At 43.7% G+C, this 23,819-nt stretch overlaps 1 protein-coding gene across 5 annotated transcripts in view; it reads right to left on the reverse strand.

Annotated features, from left to right (window-relative positions):
* Nucleotides 1-125: 125 nt before the first annotated feature.
* The window catches only part of ARIH2 (ariadne RBR E3 ubiquitin protein ligase 2), a 51,791-nt gene continuing 28,097 nt past the window's right edge, over nt 126-23,819 (reverse strand). For 4 of the 5 annotated variants that reach the window (XM_025455775.3, XM_025455776.3, XM_049097988.1 and 1 more), the window contains 13 exons: nt 19,006-19,073; nt 14,554-14,617; nt 12,728-12,878; nt 11,692-11,813; nt 10,276-10,385; nt 8,453-8,570; nt 7,405-7,455; nt 7,293-7,314; nt 4,999-5,150; nt 3,437-3,580; nt 2,776-2,844; nt 844-927; nt 126-614 (listed from right to left, as the gene is read on the reverse strand). In XM_025455775.3, coding sequence (XP_025311560.1) covers nt 543-614; nt 844-927; nt 2,776-2,844; nt 3,437-3,580; nt 4,999-5,150; nt 7,293-7,314; nt 7,405-7,455; nt 8,453-8,570; nt 10,276-10,385; nt 11,692-11,813; nt 12,728-12,878; nt 14,554-14,617; nt 19,006-19,073 — 1,227 coding nt within the window. In that variant the 3' untranslated portion in view covers nt 126-542. Of the gene's footprint in view, nt 615-842; nt 983-2,775; nt 2,845-3,436; nt 3,581-4,998; nt 5,151-7,292; nt 7,315-7,404; nt 7,456-8,452; nt 8,571-10,275; nt 10,386-11,691; nt 11,814-12,727; nt 12,879-14,553; nt 14,618-19,005; nt 19,074-23,819 lie in introns of those variants that run through there. The other variant, XM_025455777.3, reaches the window with a different exon arrangement.

Consider the following 23,819-nt stretch of genomic DNA (forward strand, 5'->3'; position numbering starts at 1 on the left):
GCTGCGGCCAAACACATGAGAGTCTGGAAAACAGAGACCACCACCCTGGGCCCTCTTGCAGGAGACATTCTGAGGCAGGGTGGGCAGGCAGCATATGTTACATTCTAAGTAAAATAGCTAGAGGGTAAAACACTCCAATGCCAATTTATTTTTAAAAAGGGTTCTGTGTAATTCTATGGTTTGCCTTTTTTTTTTTTTTTTGTAGAATTATACAACCTTTGAAAATTACATAAGTTGTAATGATCTAATACTATTAATAGTCATTCAGAAAAAACTTTCCCTCCCTCCCAACAACCATCCAGGGGGAATTAAAAGTCCTGAAAAGAGGCCAATTCAACATGGCCTCTACCCTGGTAGAAACAAAAAGCGAAAAGATGAGAAGAAAACAGAAATGGACTAAGAGGTGTGTGGCCAGTGTCTGTCAGGAGTGGGGCCCTGGCTGTTGCCTGAGGTGGTGAAAGGCAGAGCCTGCAGCATGCAGTTCAGCAGCCGGGAGGCCTCGCAGCCACATCGTCCTCACTCCAGCACGTCCAAGTCCCAATCTAGGTGTCATGGAAATCCTTCAGCAGGGTTCTCCTCCGTTGCTCTGCTATATGCATCTGGTTCTCTAAGTCCTGCACCAGGGAAGCAAGATGGTGCTTGCATGGCCCAGTCCCCAAGAGCATGGAGCGGCCACAGCCACACCCACGACACCAGGGGCTTCAAGGGATCAGAGGCACTGCCCTTCCCACCCTTCTCCACAGCAGCTTCCAGTCCACATGCTCGTAATGACCCTATCCTCTGTTCACATGCCAGTCCTCCCTGGCCTGCAACAGAGGGACCAAGAAGGGGGCAAGCACTTACCCCTCTGTCATAGCTGTCTGCACGCTCCACTTTCCATGACAGGTTTTCGATCTCAGCCTCCAGCTGAGCCTGCTGGTATTCAAACTGTATGGGCAGAGCAGGAGGGTCAAAAGGAGAGGGGCTGCAGCCGGGGCAGGGCCTGCAGATGGGAGGGGCAGACGCAGCACCTCAGGCTCGCATGAGCTACAGACAACCCTGAGACTGTCCTCAGAAAGCAGTGCTAGTTCCTGGAGCCAGAGCCAGAACCCAATCAAAAGGCATCTCGAAGAGTACAGTCACTTGGGGGTACAGCCAAACTCACCCTCCACCCCCCAAAAAAGGGGAAAAATTTCAGCCACTGAAGACAATATTCCTAACATACAGTGAAATAGTTGCTGTGAAAACAAGTCAGAGAGTATATTCACAGACCTGGTATTCACTGAATATTTCTTCAGCCCTTTTGAAAATCAAGTCTTAAAAATATTCAAACCACTTGACTTAGTAATTGTACATCCATTGTACAATTATACACAAAATGTTTCTCAATATCTTATTTATAATAATGCAAAAGAGAAACAATGAATGCCCCAGCTGATGGTATAACCATATAATGAAACACTTATGTACTTTTTATTTTTTTATTTTTTTTTTTTTTTAATTTTTATTTATTTATGATAGTCATACAGAGAGAGAGAGAGAGGCAGAGACACAGGCAGAGGGAGAAGCAGGCTCCATGCACCGGGAGCCCGACGTGGGATTCGATCCCGGGTATCCAGGATCGCGCCCTGGGCCAAAGGCAGGCGCCAAACCGCTGCGCCACCCAGGGATCCCATACTTTTTAAAAATGGTATTTACCAGGCAGCCCGGGTGGCTCAGCGGCTTAGCACCGCCTTCAGCCCAGGGCCTGATCCTGGAGACCGAGGATCAAGTCCCACGTCAGGCTCCCTGCATGGAGCCTGCTTCTCCCTCTGCCTGTGCCTCTGCCTCTCTCTCTCTGTGTCTCTCATGAATAAATAAATAAATCCTTTTTTTAAAAAAAAGGTATTTACCAATCTGGTAAATAAGGACCACTGTAACAATAAAAGAATATCATGCATATAATTAACATTAAACATAGAAATAATGTTAAAAGGCAGAAAAATGCTAACAGTGGCCATGTCTTTCTGGTGAAGTTATGGATGATGTCAATGTTTTTCTTTGTTCTCCAACATTTAAACAATAATATGAATTACTTTATAATCAGGGCCAACAGCCCATATCTAAGATAAAGAATTAAACAAAGATGTTAAAAAGTCCACTAAAAAAAAAAAAAAAAAGTCCACTAAAATTTAGGAATGCATATGCTGGGTACCTCCAAAACCACGGGTGCTGGACTTCTAAGTGGCTACAGAGCTTTTTAACCAGTCACCCTATAACTATGGCCATTCAGGGGCTTTGGTCTATCTGCCTTAATATTAAACAAATGCCAGGCTCTGAGGTCTATTTTAGAGATGCTTAGAAGGGAACTTTTTTTCTTTTCTTTTCTTTATTTATTTATTTATTTATGATAGGCACACAGTGAGAGAGAGAGAGGCAGAGACACAGGCAGAGGGAGAAGCAGGCTCCATGCACTGGGAGCCCGACGTGGGACTCGATCCTGGGTCCCCAGGATCGGGCCCTGGGCCAAAGGCAGGCGCCAAACCACTGCGCCACCCAGGGATCCCTTTTTTTTTTTTTTTTTTAAAGAGAGAGAGCTCACATGAGCAGGGCTCGATTTCACGACCCTGAGACCATGACCTGAGCCAAAATTAAGAGCCACTCATTTCAGCCCCAGGAGAACTGAACTTTTAAAACTGACAGTTTTGTTCTGGCCTCCCAATAACCAGGGTCTGGTCCCCACTCTCCTGGGAAGTGCTGGTAGACAAGGCTACCTCTGAAGCTAAGAGGGCAGAGAGGAGGACTGCTTGGCCTTACCAGCTTCTTCCTGGGTCCAGACTCCATGTAGTACGCATATGGATAAGTGTACTGCAGGGTGTATCGGCACTACAATAGAAGAGAGAAGGCACCTGCACGAGTGAACCTAACCTGAACACATCTCTGGTGGCTTTTGCAATTCTTACCCAACCATGCAAGTTAGCCTGGCTCTATAGGTATAGGCTCAAAAGAAATGAGGCCACGCCCCAGGATGAATTGAGGGACAAGATGGGAAAAGCTGAAACATAAATGGTCACAGGACACCCACAGTTCCTTTTTCAAACTCATTTATTATCAGCAGCTGCTTCAATGGCTCTTCCCTCAAGTTGGACATCAGAGTCCACACATCTATCTCAATACTTGTCCAAAGACAATCTTAGTTTCTCCCGAGTGAGGCATGGATGGGACAAAAGAAGAAAAGGGCTCTAGTTTTCCCTGCAGTTCCTTCCCTGAGGTAGTGGAATAATTTTCTTGGAAATCCCCTGGCAGCCAGCAGCAGACTGGGTCCTCAGTGGTCACAGCCCAGGGAAATACAGACCTCGAAGCAGAAGCATGCAGAGCCACACAAAGTGTTGTGTTCTCTTGCCCCCTATAGTGCCTCCCATTCTCAGATATCTGGGCCTATCAGGGCCAGGGACCAGAGGAGTGAGTTGGTACAAACCTTAGCCAAGAGCTTGGCAGCATTCTGTAGGTATTGCCAGTCGATCCATGTCCCCAGATTATTCATGACCCTCTCCTGAATCTTCTCATGAATCCGCTGGTATGTCTGTGCCTCCAGCTGCAAGCTCTTGTTGTGGTTTTCCCACTACAGGGTACATAGAAGGAACACAAGTCCAGACAGAAGTTCAGAATAGACACCTTGGTTGGCACAGCATGGCCACAGCTTCATCAAACTTATGGGGACTGTATGTCCTTGAGAGTGCAGGAGGACTTTCTCTTCTTTTTAAAATATTTATTTATTTGAGGGATCCCTGGGTGGCGCAGCGGTTTGGCGCCTGCCTTTGGCCCAGGGCGCGATCCTGGAGACCCGGGATCGAATCCCACATCGGGCTCCCGGTGCATGGAGCCTGCTTCTCCCTCTGCCTGTGTCTCTGCCTCTCTCTCGCTCTCTCTCTCGCTCTCTCTCTCTGTGACTATCATAAATAAATAAATTTAAAAAATAAAAATAAAAAAAATATTTATTTATTTGAGACAGAGAGAGCGAGAGAGCATGCGAGGCAGAGAGGGAGAGAAGCAGACTCCCTCTTGAGTGTGGAGCCTGACATAGGCCCATCCCAGGACTCTGAGATCATGACCTGAGCTGAAATCACAAGTCGGCCACCCAATGGACTGAGCCACTCAGACTCAGTCCCCCAGGAGGGGGGAGACTTCCTCAGCCCACACCACTAACCCTGTCCTGAGCAGCTGCTTGCCTGCCAGATCACTCTACCATCTAGGGCAATAGGGCTTCAGCCCTGAGGACTAAACAAAGTTAGGTACCCACTGGTCTATTGTGTGCGAGATGCCAGGGTGGCTCAGTGGTTGAGCGTCTGCCTTTGGCTCAGGGCGTGTTCCCGGGGTCCAAGACCGAGTCCCACATCGGGCTCCTTGTGGGGAGCCTGCTTCTCCCTCTGCCTATGTCTCTGCCTTTCTCTGTCTCTCATGAATAAACAAAATCTTAAAGAAAAGAAACCAAATGTGCTATACTCTGTGGGCTTCTGAAAGGTCTTCCTGGGAGGAATTGCCCTCTAAATCTGATTAAGATGGTACCAAATGGAAAAAGACTATCTGATGGCGCCCTCATTGTCCTTCAACCCACCATTCAAAGAGCTTTGTTTTTTTTTTTTTTAAATTTTTATTTATTTTATTTTTTAAAATTCACTTATGATAGTCACACAGAGAGAGAGAGAGGCAGAGACATAGGCAGAGGGAGAAGCAGGCTCCATGCACCGGGAGCCCGATGTGGGATTCGATCCCGGGTTTCCAGGATCGCGCCCTGGGCCAAAGGCAGGCGCTAAACGGCTGCGCCACCCAGGGATCCCATTCAAAGAGCTTTGTTGGTCGTGGCTTGCCCTGTAGAACCCAAAAGCCACATTTATGGAAGCATCACTCAGGTCCACTGCAGAATCTACTTTTCCTGACTTCTGTGTGTACATACTGGCACACTAGTCTGGGACTTCTACCTCAGCAGGCCAGCTGGAAGAAGCCCATCCCTGAGGAGCAGTTGCAGGAGAAGATGCCTACCCTCTCAAAGTAGAACAAGTACTTCTTGAGGGCCTCCCTGGCCTGGGCTTGCTGGCTCTGGTTGACAATGTCGGGGTTCTCCTTGTACCGACTGCACTCATAGTACTCACTGCCATGGGTCTTCCAATCTCCTAGACACATCCAGCAAAAGTCTGCAAAGAATAGAGAAAGAGAAATTTATACCCACAAGATAAGCCCACATTCCTCCAAAGGCAAAGCAGTGGGACAGACAGATCCTGTGAAAGGGGAATGAAGTGGGGTTGTCACTTGACCAGAACTCTTAATTTAAGAGTGTCTCTTTTCAGAAGGAATGTGCATCTCTCCTTTGTCACATCCCTTTGTCCCTGTAGCCTTTCCTTGCCAATATGAACAAAAGCCAGCGGGTATTCTCAGTTCCATGGGCACATAAGCTTGGTACCTTTTCAACCCAACACAGGCAGATGCTGACCGTATAAGGCTGCTGGTCCATGCCATTGAGAGAAGCAGACACCTGTCCAATGAGGCCCATCTGGTTGTCCAAAACACGTCTGCCCTCCTGCCTACATCCTACCCTCAAGACATCTGTCCTAAGAAGATTTTGTACATGAAGCTGAGAATAAAGGCTTTCCCCTATTTTGTCATTTTTTAATTAAAAAAAATTTTGTCATTTTTTTTTAAAAGAACACATCTATAAAATCAACTGCTACCAAGAGTTCCTACTCAGAATTATGAGTCTACTTCTATACTGAGGAAGCAAAGAGGGAAAAAATAAAGATCCACCTAACATTCAACATCTAACAATTACTATGGCCTAATGGAGAAAGGCCAACCACAGTTCTGTTAGATGGCCAGATCTATATCCTGTCTCTGACAGCAAGTAAACCCTATTTCCCAGGATTCAAGTTGGCTCACTGACTTCTCCAAAGGATCTCTTACAAAACTTGGGGGATGCTAAAGCAAGACCCAGAGACTCAGAGGTTGTTCACTTTTCTTCTCGGAACCTTCACTGAACAGCAGCAATACTGGCTATTTCCTTAATCGAGGAGGTGGGCCTTGTTATTGTCTTAAATACTACTACAGGGCAGCCCTGGTGGCTCAGCGGTTTAGCGCTGCCTTTAGCCCAGGGCCTGATCCTGGGGACCTGGGATCGAGTCCCATATCGGGCTCCCTGCATGGGGCTTGCTTCTCCCTCTGACTGTGTCTCTGCCTCTTTCTCACTGCATCTCTCATGAATAAATAAACAAATAAAATCTTTAAAAAAAAATTAAATACTACTACACTGCTTAGGGTTGCCGGTAGAGGTGGTCAAACTATGCAGCAATGCAAGGGATGGCAACTAACTCTGGGTGGTGAAGGACGGAGAGACTGTGGGGAGGGACACACAGAGGACTTCTTGGGTACTAGGAATGTGATGGGTTGTGGGGTGTTCACTTGGCATTTCTCTTTAAACCGTATTTAAGTCTTATGCACTGTTCTAAGTGGATGATACACATCCCTGTCACTCAAACACACAACGACAGAGTAGGATACCACTGAGGAAATATGCCACTACCAGCAGCCTATCTTCATTCTATACTTCATAGTCACTGTTCTCTTCTAATGCCTTGCCATGTCCACTCTGATCACAGTGTGTTTCCTGGGAAAACACAGGAATAGCATTAGATGGATCCTTACAAAGAGATACCCTCAGGGCCTCCTGGTCAGCATTGAAACTGCTGTGTAAGAGACCTATTTGGACATACTTTCTACCTGAAGGAGTTTTATTTCTTTACTTCATCTGGCAGGAAGCAAAGTAAAACCAATAGGTTCTATGTAAGCTCCCCCAATGGATGAATGAGACCTAAAAGGCCAAATCAAAAGCCCTTATGGAAACTTTGTAAAAACCGCCATGGAAAAAAAAAAAAAAAAAACAAAACACCACCTCCAAGGAAGACTCTTCTGTTGCTCCCCCCAATAAAACAGCCTGCTCTAAAAGGTATCTGTAAGGTAGCACAGATAAGTCCAACACTACTTACCTGCCTTTGCAAAAATAAAAAGAACATACTAAGATCTTCTTGGATGACTGAGGATCATGAAGGTCTAAGAGTCATACCAATCTTGACTTCTGACTATATGTGCCAGCAAGATGGCAGGAGGCACCAGCGGAAAGGAGTAAATAAAAAATCAAGAGCCGCTATAGACTGGTTATTTTAAGTGACTGAGGCTGCCCTTTGTCACTTCACCATAAAAGCACTCGGTAAATGAGCACTGGAGACCCATTGCACAAGAAACGCAGACTGTGCCACTGGGCCTTCTGCACCACGCCTGGGACTCACCGTGTTTACACTTGGAGCATTGCTGTCAGAGGGAAACAAAAAAGAATATGTTAAGGGCACGCTGACCAAAGGCTCCATGGCACATATGCAAAGAGTACAGGCTTCTGCTCACCATGTGATTACAGCCTCCATTCTTCTCAATGCAGATGTTGCACTTGGGACACTGAGGAGACAGAAGGGCGCCGTTAGGCTCACGCACCACCAGGCTGGTTCTAAGACAAATTACACAAAGCTCCTGGCACCCGTGCCCAGTAGCTCATCGTGCGAGCCCTTCTGGGAAGGAGCATCTCACTTAAATGTGGCGGGTCGCTGAGGCTGGAACAGCAATTCAAGGAAATGAGGTCAGCACGTTTGGCTCTGAAACACTCCAAGTACTGGCTGAGCCCCACTAAGTCTTCCACCATCTGTCTCTGCCACGAGGCTGCTCAGATTAAGCACAAGCTGAGTCAGCACAAAGCCTTCCTGCTTGGGAAGAATGCCAAAGCAACACAAGAGCTGCCACACTGGACTAAGTCCTGCTCAGCTTCCCTGGACTTCTGATTCCACAACAGGGAAAGAAAACAACTTCTAAAGCTCACTTGCTCACATCTAAAAGATGCCACAACCCAGGCAGCAATGCAGAGACCAGCTGACACTTTTCTCTCCCACTGCTGTGAAGCAGACTATGTTTAATGAGGGCACGGTCACAGGTCTGCTGTGAGTGCAGCAACTCAGCACATGACTGGCACAGGGTAGGTGCTGAGTCACCTGGGGCTCAAGGGGCTGAAGGCCATGCTTTCCCATGGCAAGTTTCAGAATGAGAACTGGGCATGCCTGGGCTTGCACCAGAGCCCTGCTCTTTACTATATGTTGCTATCAACCACCTCCCTCCCAGGGCTGTTAAAGCCCAGGAGATATTAAAAAACACCTGGTTTTCTTCTAATTAGTCACTCTATAGGTCAAACTTTATCAGGCAATTCAGTATTTTATTAAAATAAATGCACCCCACACATACTATGATAGTCCATTGCAAACTCTGCCAAGTCTGGGCAAGGGTCTGCAGCCTCCAGCAAGGGCCCTGGGGCCCTGGGTGTTCTGCTCTCAAATGGCCAGCCTCCCAGGCAAGGCCCTAGGCAGCATTAAGGAGGGCAGATCCATGACAGGTAAGATACAGTCCTTACGTCTTTAGTGTGAGCACTAATGTAGTTGGCTGTTTCAGAGTCGTCTGCACACTTCGTGAGCCATTTCCGGATTGTGGCGCAGTCTGTGGGGGCGTGATACATCTGACGACACTTGAAACTTAAAAACCAGAAAAGAAAAAGATTCAAATAATTGTGAGGTCAGGGTCCCATGTTTTCAATTTTCCTTCTGTCCAAGCCAACAGATCCTGAATTAGAGCTTTTCAAAGATGTTCAGTCACCTCTCAAGGCCTTTGGGATCTTTACTTACCCAGGGTTATACTGAAATACTGCATGAATTTCTCTTCAACCTAAGCATTTCTAAGACATACTCTTAATAAACCCAAATAAAATGATTCCGTCTTAAATATTTTCTGTGGTGTCAACCTTCTCTGAAAAGATGTCAAATTCAGAGTCCAGCCTCTTAAAGGGCATAGTGAGGTGCTCTGAGACGATAACTCAGCTCAAACCCAAGGCAGAACTGAGATCCACTTTCTGGGAGCCTTGACTAGCTCCCAACCAGATGCACACAGTATGTACACATGACTGAATTTGTTCAATTTGCAGGGGGATGATATATCTGACAATGCCTGAAACTTAAAGTTAGAAAAGAAAAACACTCCAACACTCATTGGGCTAGGCTTCCATGTTTTTAATTTCTCTTTTGTCCAAGCGAACACAACCTCTGGCTAGTAAAGGCTCTCAAGCAAACAGCCTAACCTATGCCCAAGGGAAAGATGTTCATAATGCGGGACACAAAAGGAGAGAACTAGTGTTTTTGTTTGTTTGTTTTTTTGTTTTTGTTTTTTTTTTTTAGACAAGAGCTGAGATCAAGAGTTGGATGCTGGGGATCCCTGGGTGGCTCAGTAGTTTAGCACCTGCCTTCAGCCCAGGGCATGGCTCCTGGAGACCCAGGATTGAGTCCTGCATCGGGCTCCCTGTGAGGAGCCTGCTGCTCCCTCTGACTGTGTCTCTCATGAAAAAATAAATTATTTAAAAAAAAAAAAAAAAAAAAAAGAGTTGGATGCTTAACTGACTGAGCCACCCAGGCACCCTTATGTTAGTGGTTCTTCATCTTTGGTAAGCCAGAGACTCCCTCAACAATGTCTTAAAGGCAAGAACACACACACACACACACACACCACATTTTCATGTAGTTTCTCTGAATCCCCACCGTGAATCTTCTAGGGAGGCATGATTAGGGACAGAAACAGATGTGGACCTACATTATGGCTCTATCATTGCTTTGCATCTCCATTTCCTCCCTTATAACATAAGGGTAACAGTATCAATTGTACACATTTGTGACAATGAAGGTAAAATGATGAGAATAGTGTCTTTCCCATGGTAAGCCTTCAGTACACTTTAGCTGTTCCCAATATCTACTGAATGGAGTAAACCCCAAGTAGATATAAACTACCTTTATGAATTATAGAGCTATAAAATTAGCCTATTAAGGCCAAGATGGAGAAAGAGTCAAACACTGAAGGTTGAGCTTTCATACACAGCAATATGTGATTATCTGTGCAGGCACATACACAACCACATAGACAAATCTCTGTGCCATGAGTCTCACTAGCATAAATTATAGCACATTCTCCAAGAACCTGTGCTACTTTTTTGTTTCCAGACTAAGCATTATCAAACATCCCGTGGAACATGAGATGCTGGATACATACCCTGCCCACTTGGAGCAGAGCTGCAGTTTAGGCTCTCAAAGCCCAGTCTCTCCTCTCCAGCCCCACCCTCATCTATAGCAACACCAGTGGTACTTTGAAGGGCAAAGCAGGAGCCCAGGGCTGCTGAGCACTCTCACCCACTCTTACCAGAACACCTCGTTGCACCGATTGCACTGTACTCGGCGAGCTCTAGGCTCCTGTACCCGAATAACCATAGGGCAGTCTGCACCAGGGCACAGCTGGAGCTGGTAATGACTCTGTGAACACACCAAGGGGACACAATGAGGACATCCCCTAGTCACTGCTTCCAAATCAGACTTCCCTGAGAGCTCGAACACCTTCTGTCCTTCCAGCCGATGACTTCTATCAAGGGGCTACAGGAATTCAGAAAGGATGTCACAAAGGATAGCATTAGGCAGATACTGAAGATGTATGAATGTTTAGCCAAAACTAGGTGTAACTCACTAGAATGATCTAAGGGTAGATGATAAAATGGAGTACAGAACTGTGTCTGTGAGATGAACGCACAAACACCAGGTCTAGAAAGGAACACAGCCCAATCACCCATGCTTTGAAAGTATTATTTAAGTGAAATTAAGACTGAGAAAGAGAAATATCATATGATTTCACTTCTGTGCGGAATCTAAAACAAAATGAACAAACAAAACTCAAAGATATAGGGAATGGAAGGGGAAGGGGATTATGCGGTGGGTGAAATGGGTGAAAGGGATCTATTATAGGGTGACAGGTGGTAATGAGATTGTGATCGCTCTGTAGCATATAAAATATTGGATTATTATGCTGTAGACCTGAAACTAATTTAATGTTACACACTAATTTTACCTAAAAACAAAAGCCCTGAGAGGCTCAGTGACCCTCACGCATAAACCAAAGGCAGCAAGCAGCCCAGGGAACAAGGGAATGTTATCCTACAGCTCATGCATGAGAAGACCCAGCCCATCAGATAATCTTGTAAGCTGAGGTTCAAGTAATAAAGATGAGAACTACATTGCATGGGGGCAGCAAGCCGGAGCTTGGAGCCCAATAGAGGAGGGGGAATCCAAAGCTGACCACGCTGGAATCACGGGCAAGTTTTCATGCTGCACAAGAAGCAATACCCCTTCTCTGTGCTTTCTAAATCAGTAAACCAAACAGCCCTGACATAGCCCTGACTAGTGTTCAGCCCCTGACATACAGTAGCTTATTTAAGCAACTGTGAAGAAGGTGAGGAAGGCAGACCATTCTCCAAGAGAAAACCAAGGCTCAGAGAAGTACAATAATGGGTGGAAGCCTACACAGTGAGGAAGTAACAGACCTGGGATTCATGTCATGTCGGTCTGACTCCAAGGCCTGTGTTCTTCACTACCACTCTAGTGGCTTCTCCACTTTGTAGAAGCCAGAGCTCTTTCTTCAAATTATAGCATCTAATGGCAGGCTCATCTACAAAGTTACTGTGGTGAACATGTGATGGAAAGGAGGCTCATCTATAAAGTTACTGTGGTGAATATGTGATGGAAAGGAGGCTCAGGAAGACAGACATGCAACGACAGGGGCTGGTCATACCTCCACGTAGTCCCTAAAGAGGTAGCGCCTGTATTTGTCTCTCAATTCTTCATTCGGCAGCAATGGAAATACAAAGTCCTCTGGAGTTCGGAGTGGGCAGTCCTGAGCCATACAAGAGACTCCTGTTGAACAAAGACAACATGATGGATAATTGCACTGCAGAAGACACAACAATATATATTTTCCCACTGAGTTCCACCAACAAATTCAAGATTCCACACAGGAAACCTCTGAAGCCACAGAATTTATTTAAGAAAAAAAAAAGAGAGAGAAAAATTAATATATTTGGAGTGGACACAACTGGAATTTACCTCAAATTACATATATATCACAAATAGCCACTGAAAAAGCAGTAGCATCTAAAAAATCCTATACGGTTCTTGGGGCACCTGGTTGTCTCAGTTGGTAGAACAGGTAGGTGATTCTTGACCTCAGGGATGGGAGTTCAAGCCCCCCCGCCCTCCCCCTGGGCACAGAGCTTAATCTAAAAAAAAAAAGTGATTCTTACACGGTTCTTGACTAACAATTTCATTTTGTGATATTTAATATTATGTGCAAGTGATTACTAACCAACACAATGAGATTCTGTAGATACCATTAATCAGATGCTAATTGAGTTCTGATACCATCAAGTCAAAGTATGACAAACACTCCTATAACCAATCACCAAATCTGATTTGTGTTATGTTACTTTAAACAACAGCAATTTTTTGAGTGTTTCTGAATGATGGCTACTGCTTGGGGCATCAAGATAGGGTAGGCAGCTTAATAGGAGAGTTCTCTCAAAATTTCACCTTGCATGCACACCAACATTTACATATATGCCCAAACAAAAGCCTTAATCCTCTCATTTTGCTCAGGATTAGGAAAAACTTTGTCATTGTTCAGCCTGATGTGTTTGAAAACTAATGGTTCTGACAATAAAAACCCTAATCTGGCTCAAAAGAAAACACACACTTGACCTGAGTACCCACAAGGACAAACTTGAAGATAAATACTTCATGCCAGCCTTTTACAATTTCTGCAGCAGACTCACCCACACCCACGCCGTCCTTGACAAGTACTGAGCAGTGCTGCTCCCAGCAGCTACGGCAAAACTGGTGCTGACAGGCCAGAGAAAGTAGGTTTTCCTTCCGTACAAACTGCATACACACTGCGCAGTGGTGAGGGGGGTGGGCCGTGGGAACCTGGGGAGAGGCAAAGCCAAATGAGTAACGAGGAGTCTTCAGATCCTGGGAGGCTATAGGGGTGCCACATGCAGCTAGGTGCATGGTAGGTAAAACTGACTCTGCAACAAGTGTCAGAACTCAACTGCAATGTGTGGGCTCTGTGGGTTCTAAAAGTTCTGAACATAAAGCACAGATCAAGAAGGCTTCCTGAAGGAGGTGGCACATGAGCTGGGCTTGCACAATCACTAGGATTCAGAAAGGCAAAGGAAGGCTGAGAGGACTTACAATAGTTTATAATGCCAGGCTAAAAAGCTCAGGATAAATAAATAAATAAATAAATAAATAAATATAAATAAAATAATAAAATAAAATAAATAAAATAAAATAAAATAAAATAAAATAAAATGCTCAGGATTTCCAAATTGCCAAAGTCCTTGGAGGTCATTCAGTCCAACTTCTGCTTTTAGATGCTACAGGGTTTTGTTTATAAACTGCCCCATTCAGTGTAAAGAGCTGCCCTCAGTAAGTACTACAGAGGTTCTTCAGAGGCTCAGCTAAGCATGTGAAGCTTCTAACAAGCCCACACTGCAAGTTTACTTGTCAAAGATAGTGCACTTTTCCCACATGGACATGCTCAAAATACAAAATATTACACTTTTTACTAAGTCACAACTCATCCATAACACACTGCAGAGATGTCACATACAATTAATTTAGAGGGACGAGGAAGGCTTCTACTAGGAAAGAAACCTTTTGGGTGTGGGACAATAACTGCAAAGCTTGAACTTCAGAAATCATGCCATGCTATATGAACTGGTAAACAAAGACAACATGGGGCCCCTGATCCAAGACACAAACTGATGGAGAAGTCCACAACAGGTTTACATTAGGTTCTAGTTAGTTCATTGGGAATACAAAAAACAACTGAAGGAAAAACACTGTATTTTCATGTTTATCCAGTATGCCCTGGAAGTGTTCTCCTCAGAGCTATGGAAGTTTTTTTTTTTTTTTTTTTTAATAATAAATTTATTTTAGAGCTATGGAAGTTATGTGGTAATTGGAGCCCCAATTCTCCCTCCTAAAGAGTGAGGACATGGCCCTTATTCACTTGACAGATGTTTGTTAAACTCCTAAATACGTAGGAAATTGCTATGCACTATAAGATATAGTTCCTATTCTTAAGCACACACAGTCTGGTAGGGGAGCTGAAAAGATGAGTGAATTGCTACATCACACATGTAAAGATTTCAAGATCTAACTAGAGGTGTCTGGAGAGGAGAGATCACAGGCTTTGTGAGAGACAGCTTGATGTAGGTCTTTAAAGGTGAGTTCCATTCCCACAAGCAAAGACAGGGACAGGATCTGGACATTCCAGACCAGGGATGCCACAAGCAGAGTCAAAGAAGCGTGCAGTAAGCTTGGGAACACCAAGGAACCTAGCAGAAATGGAGTATAGGCTGTTAAGTGTAAAGAGAAGGTGAGGCTGAAGAGGGTCCCAGGACTGGCAAGGATTTATTCTTCATCCACAAGGAAACTCTTAAATTATAATGGAAATGGAAGATTTAGGCCCATATTTAAACAAAAACCTCAGGCATGTTGCACTATAAACACAGAAAGACGGTTGTCAATAACACCATAAGCCACAGCAAAAACCATGTGTATCAGAAGCCTTGCTCAAGTGGGAGACACTCACATGTTTCGAGGGACTGGGCTGAACTCGAGCCTCAACGAGCAGCTGAGCAGAATTAGACTTGTATCTACAAAACAAAAAGCAGAAATAAAGGGATTCAGAAATGAAGACTAACATTTTAACCTCTGAACAAAACCAGAAGGGACCAACAAGTGCCGTGGTTATACTAAAGTGTCTTTGTCTCTAACTTCCTTTTGACAGAACCAAGCTCCCTCTTACTTTAGTATAAATACTTTTTTCTCTTTCAATTTTTTAGCTCTCAATTGGTATGAGAATAATAACCCTGCTTCAAAGACACCAAACTGGGATCCCTGGGTGGTGCAGCGGTTTAGCGCCTGCCTTTGGCCCAGGGCGTGATCCTGGAGACCCGGGATCGAATCCCACATCGGGCTCTTGATGCATGGAGCCTGCTTCTCCCTCTGCCTATGTCTCTGCCTCTCTCTCTCTCTGTCTCTGTGAGTATCATAAATAAATAAAAATTAAAAAAAAAAAAAAGAAAAAAAAAACAGACACCAAACTGTAAGAAAAATACTTATGAAGGACAATATCTGTTTTCAATTCCTTTCTGGGAACACAGGCAAATAAATAATCTCTGTATCTTTGGAACAGGGAATGATATATTAAGACAAAGAAAATGCAGGGGCACCTGGTGGGCTCAGTTGGTAGAGTATGCGACTATTGATTTGGGGGTTATGGGTTTAAGGACCATGTTGGGCATTGAGATTGGTTAAATAAAAACTTTAAAAAATGCAAAGCATAAAGGAAAACTGACAAATTATGTTACATTTAAGAAGTTCAGTTCATCAGAACACCATAAAGTGAAAAGCCACGGTATAAATGGAAGATAATTCAATACACATATAACTGACAAAAGGCTGATATTCAGAATAAATAAAACTTCCTACAAGTCCATTTGAAAAGACAAGCCCATTGGAAAGACAATTAAAAAATGGTAAAGACAGAACAAGCATTGCACAAGAAAGAAAGTACAAATGGCCGCTAACATGAAAAGATGCTCAACCTCCATAATAATCGGGGACACAATTATATGCCCATTTATACCAACCAGATTGTAAAACTTCAAGTTTGACAGTACCAGGAACACTCATATACCACTGGTGGGCATGTAATGTGGTACAATAACTTTGGAAACATTTTGCCATTTAGTAAAAGCTAAGGGACACACCCTTACTTTCTATATTCAACCCTAGAAAATTTATATGATCCTAGAAGTCATGCACAAGAGTTTTCAGAGCTGCATTTTTTTTTTTAAGATTTTATTTATTCATGAGAGACACAGAGAGAAAGAGAGGCAGAGACACAGGCAGAGGGAGAAGCAGGCTCGATCCCAGGTCTCCAGGATCATGCCCTGGGCTGAAGGCAGCGCTAAATCGCTGAGTCACCCAGGCTACCCAAGCTGCATTATTTGTAACAGCAAAAAAACTAAAACTCACAAATGGTTTTTGACAGGAATATGGATAGGATGTCATAAAATGTAGCCTTGTTCATTTTAAAGTTGAAGAACACACACAGCACAATTCCATGTCTGTAAAGTTCTAAAAACATACAAAACTAGGGCTGTCTGGATGGCTCAGTTGATTAAACATCTGACTCTTAGCTCAGGTCTTGATCTCAGGGTCCTAAGTTCAAGCCCCATGTTGGGCTCCATGCTGGGTATGGAGCCTACTTAAAAAACAAAAACATAGGACACCTGGGTGGCTCAGTGGTTGAGCGTTTGCCTTCGGCTCAGGTCATGATCCTGGGGTCCTGGGATGGAGTCCTGTATCGGGCTCCTTGCAGAGAGCCTGCTTCTCCCCCTGACTTATGTCTCGTCTCTGCCTCTCATGAATAAATAAATTTAAAAACAAAAAACAAAACCACACAAACCATACAAAACTAAAGGATATATAATTTAAGAATAAGTAAGAAAATGATCAATACTGAATTCAAGATACTGGTCGCTTTGGAGAGGAAGGAAGGGGGTGTGGCCAGGAAGAAACTGCCACCAGAGAGGCTTTTGAGTAAAGGTCAGAGGGTTTCTTATTTGGGTGGACACTTAAGTATATTTGCTTTATCATTCTTTAAAACCTACACACATCACACACGTGTACACACATACATACACTTTTGAAAAAGAAACATTTCATAATAAATAATGCCTTTCTGGAATGAAATATGGGATACATGGATTTAAAAATAAAAACAGAGGTACCTGAGTGGCTCAGTTGAGTGTCAGACTTAACATTCAGTTAAGTGTCCGACTCTTGATCTTATCTTGACCCAGATCATGAACTCATGGTCCTGGGACAGAGCATCACATCAGGCTACAAGAGGAGTCGGCTTGAAATCTGCCCCGCCCCTACCCTTCCCCCTGCTACCCTTCACTCTTCCTAAAATAAATAATCTTTAAAAATAATAAAAACAAAAACAATTGTCATGTGGCAATAAAAGTGTCACACAAAACCTAGGAAAATGCATTACCCAGAAAGCAAGAATCTGAGCAGGGAAGAATGTCTTATATATGTGACTTCCTTATTCCTCCCTAGTCAGAATGCCTCCTTCAACTGCTTTTTTTTTTTTTTTTTTTTTAAAGATTTTATTTATTCATTCATTCATGGGAAACACACAGAGAGAGGGAGAGAGAGAGGCAGAGACACAGGCAGAGGGAGGAGCAGGCTCCATGCGGGGAGCCTGATGCGGGACCTGATCCTGGGTCTCCAGGATCACGCCCTGGACTGAAGGTGGTACTAAACCGCTGAGCCACCAGGGCTGCCCCCTTCAACTGCTTTTATTCCTATTTCTCACACTAGTATTCTTAGTATCTTCAGCTATCTTGTCCATTTCCAAGTTAGGCTACCAAGTTTGGACAGTGAGAAATACCCCATTGCTGGGACCTACATGGGTCCAGAATTCTGGGTAGTAGAAACAGCAGTGCAAACAGCAGAAGTTCACCTAGAAGTCTATCTAAATGTACTTGTCTCTTGGGTATAGAGAGTGAGAGTGCAGTTGGTGAAATCAGGAGCACATTTGCTCCTTCCTGAGTGGCTGAGCTGCTCCAGCAGGTACAGCCATTCATTATGTTTAGCCTGGAGAAGCAAAGGCATGACCTTCTGCAGATAAATGGATCACACCATAAAAAGGAAGACTCACTGGTACATGAAAGGGGAGGGATGGTGACTGGGTGATTCTCACCAGTGGCAATTTTGTTCTCTAGGGGTTATTTGGAAATGTCTGGAGGCATTTTTTATTTCAAAGGCTTGGGGTGCTAATTTCAGTGTCCCAGATTATCATGGAGGTTGAGCATCTTTTTATGTTAATGGCTGTTTGTGCTTTCTTTTCTATGAAATGTTTGTTCTGTCTTTTGCTGATTTTTGTGATTTCGTCTTTTCAAATGGATCCTGCCAGAGATTCTGCCAAACTTCCTACAATTCACATAACAGTGCCCTTACAACAAAGAATTATCTAACTCAAAATGGCATGGGTGCAGAGGATGAGAAATCCTATGCTAGACAGAAGCACATGCCTCTGGTGGGGCATAGGGACTCTTCCCAGAGGGCACAGCGGGAGGATGAATCCCTCCTTCTGACAACTTCTAGGACATCTTAAGACTCCAAACCTGTGCCTCAAAAGGTCTGGTTCTGGTGGTAAGCTGGCCTATCTTTTCTGAAGGTAATATTCAAAAGTATGTTGCATTCCTCACTTGATATATTATTCAAAAGAAACAAATGGAGATGTTGGCAACTGTTATCTAGAAGGGCACTGATCACAAGTTCACAATGGCATAAAAAAACTGAACAAGGGATGCCTGGGTGGCTCAGCAGTTTAGCATCTGCCTTCGGCTCAGGGTGTGATCCCGGGGTCCTGGGATCTAGTCCCGGATCGGGCTCCCTGCATGATGGAGCCTGCTTCTCCCTCTACTTGTGTCTCTGCCTGTGTCTCTCATGAATAAATAAATCAATTCTTAAAAAAAAAAAAAAAAAAAGCCTGAACAGACAGGGGTTTAGAAAAAGCATGGAACATCTATACGATGATATACTGAGCCAGCAATAAAACTGAGGTAGAAGGACGCCTGGGTGTCTCAGCAGTTGAGTGTCTGCCTTTGGCTCAGGGTGTGATCCTGGAATCCCGGGATCGAGTCCCACATCGGGCTCCCTGCATGGAGCCTGCTTCTCCCTCTGTCTATGTCTCTGCCTTTCTCTGGGTCTCTCATGAATAAATAAATAAAATCTTAAAAAAAAAAAAAACAAAACTGAGATAGAAGGAATATGATGTAATTACAGAAAAAAGTTCTCCATATATCGAGGAAAAAAGGAAATAAAATATGATCCAGTGTTTTAAATAAATAATATGCACATTACAGAGATATACTCCAAAACATGAACAATAATCACCACTGGGTGGATGGGCAGGGAAAGAAGCTACAGGCAATGCCACCTCTTCCCCCAAATTCCTTACCTGTCCAATATCTCTGCAACTTGCCAGTGGAAATTAACTAATATAAGTTTAGCAACTGAATGAGATACCTATAAAGAAGAAAGAAAAAAAAATCAAATTACAATTGTAGTTTCTTTCAGAGAACTCCACATTTTGAGAAGTGCAAATATTCATGTCTACAGCAGGACTAGGCTTGATTTCCAAATTCCTCCTCTTGGTTTCTCTGCTTCATCTTTTAAGTTTAGACTCATTATCTTAGTGGCAATCTTAGTGTCATCAATGACACTTCCAAGAAATTAGTTTGATTTGAAACTTAGGTAAAACTCATCCTGTCTACAATAACAAGTCAGCATCCAATTGAAGCAAAAGAATTGTGTGCTCCCTAATGTGGCCCATGTTCCTGCAAGCTGCTATAGGAGAGCATACCTGGGAAGTGCACCTCTAGTTAGGCCTGTTATTCACAGAAAATCTCCAGGCTTGGACTTCTTGTATAAATCCAGCAAATCAAAACATTCCTGTTTAAGATCTCTATATTTCTGATAACCAATGAGTCCTGATTACAAGTATGATTTAAAAGCCTATGGAGAGCCTTGTGGCCCCTACATTTTAAAGTACACTGGTTGTGGCTATCAAAGAGCCTCAGGAGGTGCTTTGAGCTAGCAACTCTACTTCCGTAAATTTTTTTCAGGAAATCATAGAAGATATGTGTACTGCAATCTTTTATAACAATAAAAAATTAAAAATAACCTAAATGTCCAACAAAAAGGAACTAGCTAAATAATATACGACAAATCCATACAATGATTTAGTATGCAGTCATTGAAAAGGATGTTATAGAAGTTTATGGACATAGAAAGTTCACATTTTAATGTTAGGCTAAAGAAGCCAGTAGTTAAGACAGCATGTACATGTTATAGCCACAAGACCTTATTAATAGGGGAAGCAGATTGGGGAACCTGGGTGGCTCAGTTGGTTAAGTGTCTGACTCTTGATTTCAGCTTAGGTCATGATCTCAGGGTTGTAAAACAGAACCCTGCATTGGGCTCCACACTGGCCTAGAGTCTGCTTGGGATTCTCTCTCCCTCTGCCCCTCCCCAGCTCGTGCATGGACATGCACATGTGCTCTTTCTCTCAATAAAAAATATGGGGAGGACAGACCAGTTACAAAAATTAACACCCTCAGGTTATCAAGACTAGAGTAGGGCCACAGAAGATAGAGTTGTGTTAGGAGGTCTAGATCAGGCTTCCTTAAGAGAGCACTGCATAGCACTAGAGTGCTAATGAATCAAGGAGAAACAGGAACACACTTCAGGCCAGGGAGCTAAGAGAACAAACAGAACCTTGATACTCTGCCCCCTGGACCGTATCTTTACATTTTTTTTTCCCAAAGATTTTATTTATTTGACAGAGCGAGCATGCACATGCACAAGTAGGCAGAGCAGCAGGCAGAGGGATAGAGAGAGAGGGAGAAGCAGACTCCCCACTGAGCAAAGAGCCCATGTGGATCTTGATCCCAGGACCCTGAGATCATGACCTAAGCAGAAGGCAGATACCGAACCATCTGAGCCACCCAGGCACCCCTGGACTGAGTCTTTAAACAGGAGCTACCGAGGAACTGTAAGACAGTTGGTCCACAGATAAGAACGGCAGGGGGAAAGACACAGTGATCAACATGTAATCCCTGCTCCTAAAGCTCAAGTTACTCCTGAAAGGAGACAGGTACACACTTACAAAACAAGGGCATGTTCCAGTGCATAATCAGTGTCAAAGGCTATGCAGTGAGTGAGTGCCTTTTTGTCCTATAGCCGAGGTACATCTGGAGAAAACCAAGGTCTCAAGACAACACACTTCACTAAGAATGGGGGTCCCTACTTCCCTTCCATGCAAGGTAACAGGTATCTGATTCACGCATGTTGTTATAGTATTTTCTTGTTGGGGACCATGGAGACTTTAGGTCTTGGATTCCTGAATTATAATGACATTTCTTCTAACTATAGCCATAAAAAAAACAAAACAAAACAAACTATCCACAGCAAACCACTACCACAAAATAAAGAAACAAAACAAATGGTTTAAAGATAAATGACTGGTTTGGATGTAGCTTCTGGCTACAATTTTTTTTTTAACCTGATATTGATATTGTTTTGGATGACCTCCTCACTGGAGCCTCTTGTATCACCTCTTACCTAATGAGGCCCAAAACAGCCCTCCATAGTTTCTATCCTGACTTCTAAATATATTGGCATACGTTGGCTACCAGGTCCTATCAAAGGTAGTACTAAACCACCTGGAAAACCCAGAGGAGTCCAATGTCCAGCAGCCACCCCCTTGTCTCACCACAGATGGCTTAAGTGGAGCCTTTGAGCTAAAAACAGGAGTCAGGCTGCCTCTCACAGATCCACAGACCCTAGAATTGGACTGGACAGAGGTTGGCCACTCAATAGATGTCAATCATTAAATGATATCATATCTTTAATCTGTAGATTTTCAAAATATAATTCCTCAACTTTCCTTAGGAAACAGAACTTTAACAATACCTTGGTCTGATCCCTTGATTTGAACAGCACTAACAACAGCAACAAAACCTCAGAATTTACACACCAGGTGCAGCCCACAATGGAAAACATGGCCTTCTGTTGAAACAAATTTTATTAGTGATTCCCAGTCCACTAATGACAAACTCAGATATATCCCAGCAGAGTTGAATTTTAGTGAAAAGAAATTATATGAGGAGAGGATACATCTACCACTTTAGGAAACTGACAGTGGAGTGATATGAATCTATTCTTTCAATGCCAATAGCCAAAAATACATCAATATATACAAGAGGCACACAAGTGGACAGCCCGGGTGGCTCAGTGGTTTAGCACCACCGTCAGCCCAGGGCCTGATCCTAGAGACCCGGGATCGAGTCCCACATCAGGCTCTCTGCATGGAGCCTGCTTCTCTCTTTGCCTGTGTGTCTGCCCCCACCCCTGTGTCTCTCATGAATAAATAAAATATTTTTTAAAAAAGAGGCACACATGTATCAGCTATATGTACCTCCCACCAGCCTTCTGCAGGAAGCACTACCGTGATCCCCATATCACAGATGGTGGTCTGAAAATGGCCCACATTATATTCATAGTATATCACAGAAAATCAAGGACTCTCCCTCAATAATCCATTATAAACCTGAAGGAACTCAGAGACCATTAATTTAAGCAAAATTCAGTGTGACTGTGCCTCGCCCTATCATGGATGCCAGGCAATCTACAGGGAAGTTAGGTTCCAAAAGTCTCTCTGGCGGGGCAGCCCGGGTGGCTCAGTGGTTTAGCGTCACCTTCAGCCCAGGGCCTGATGCTGGAGGTGCAGGATCAAGTCCCGCATCTGGCTCCCTGCATGGAGCCTGCTTCTCCCTCTGCCTGTGTCTCTGCCTTTGTCTCTGTCTCTGTGTGTCTCTCATGAATAAATAAATAAAAATCTTAAAAAAAAAAAAAAAAAAAAAAAACCACAAAAGTCTCTCTGGCAAAAACAGCACAGGGGTAGAGGAGTAGTACCTAGAAGAATTTTTTTTTTTTTTACCTAGAAGAATTTATGCTAAAAAAAAAAGTAGTCTCAGTAGAGAGGCCATCTTATCCCAGATTTGGGGTCACAAGAGAGAGCGGACTGCACAGGTGCCCACCTGTATCTCAGAGGAAGCAAACATAGTGATCTGGGGGGCAGAAAAGCACATGGTTAAGGGTGCAAGGGTGCCAGTATTTAAGCCATCTTCCACAATAGGGCCAGGACACACCTTGGGGATGATATTAAAACATTAAATATGGGACTCCCTGGTGGCTCAGTGGTTTAGCGTTTGCCTTCAGCCCAGGGCCTGATCTGGAGTCCCAGGATCGAGTCCCACATCAGGCTCCCTGCATGGAGCCTGCTTCTCCCTCTGCCTGTATCTCTGCCTCTCTCTCTCTCTCTCTCTCTCTCTCATGAATAAATAAATAAAAATCTTTAAAAAAAATAAAATAAAACTTTAAATATAAAAATCTGTCTTTCTCAAAGTGCAGGCAGCTGAACTCTCTCAAGAAAGAATTCCCAGATTATTCACACCATTACTATTTAATGCTCAGAGAGCTCAGTAACCCATTCTGAATCAATACTTCACAACTGGGGAGTCTTCCATTTTTCTGTATGCTTTCAATTGTGGAGAACAGAATCTTTTAGCAGAATCAAGATGAGCCCTTGCTGGACTGTTTTGATCAAGATTAACAACCTATCAGTGGGCAGCCTGGGTGGCTCAGTGGCTTAGCGCCACCTTCAGCCCAGGGCCTATCCTGGAGTCTCAGGATCGAGTCCCGCGTCAGGCTCCCTGCATGGAGACTGCTTTTGCTTTTGCTTCTGCCTATGTCTCTGCCTCCTTCTGTTTCTCATGAATAAATAAATAAAATCTTAAAAAAACAAACAAAAAAAAAACCACAACCTATCAGTACTGTTGTCTGGACTCCTCAACTCCATAACCCTCAGCATCACCTTCCCAAAACCCTGATGTAAAAGTAATAATACCAGACAGCTCTTACAGAGAGCTCTCACATCTTGCTAGATCAGTTCCCATCCTGTTTAAGACCCATCAATGTTTTCCAGTACTGACTAAACAAACCTTAAGCCCTCAGTGTAAGAATCATCAAAATCCCTATGTCCTGGACTCTAGCAACAAACCAAGTGATTCTAGCACCCCCATGCATTTTGCTTACTATTCTCTGCCAAGGAATAGTATTTTTTTAGCAAATACTTGGACATCAAAGAACATACTTCTGTATAACCTATGTGTCATAGAGGAAATCACAAGAGAAATTAGAAAATATTTT

The sequence above is a fragment of the Canis lupus genome, chromosome 20 (genome assembly GCF_003254725.2).
Source record: "Canis lupus dingo isolate Sandy chromosome 20, ASM325472v2, whole genome shotgun sequence".
Lineage (NCBI taxonomy): Eukaryota > Metazoa > Chordata > Mammalia > Carnivora > Canidae > Canis > Canis lupus.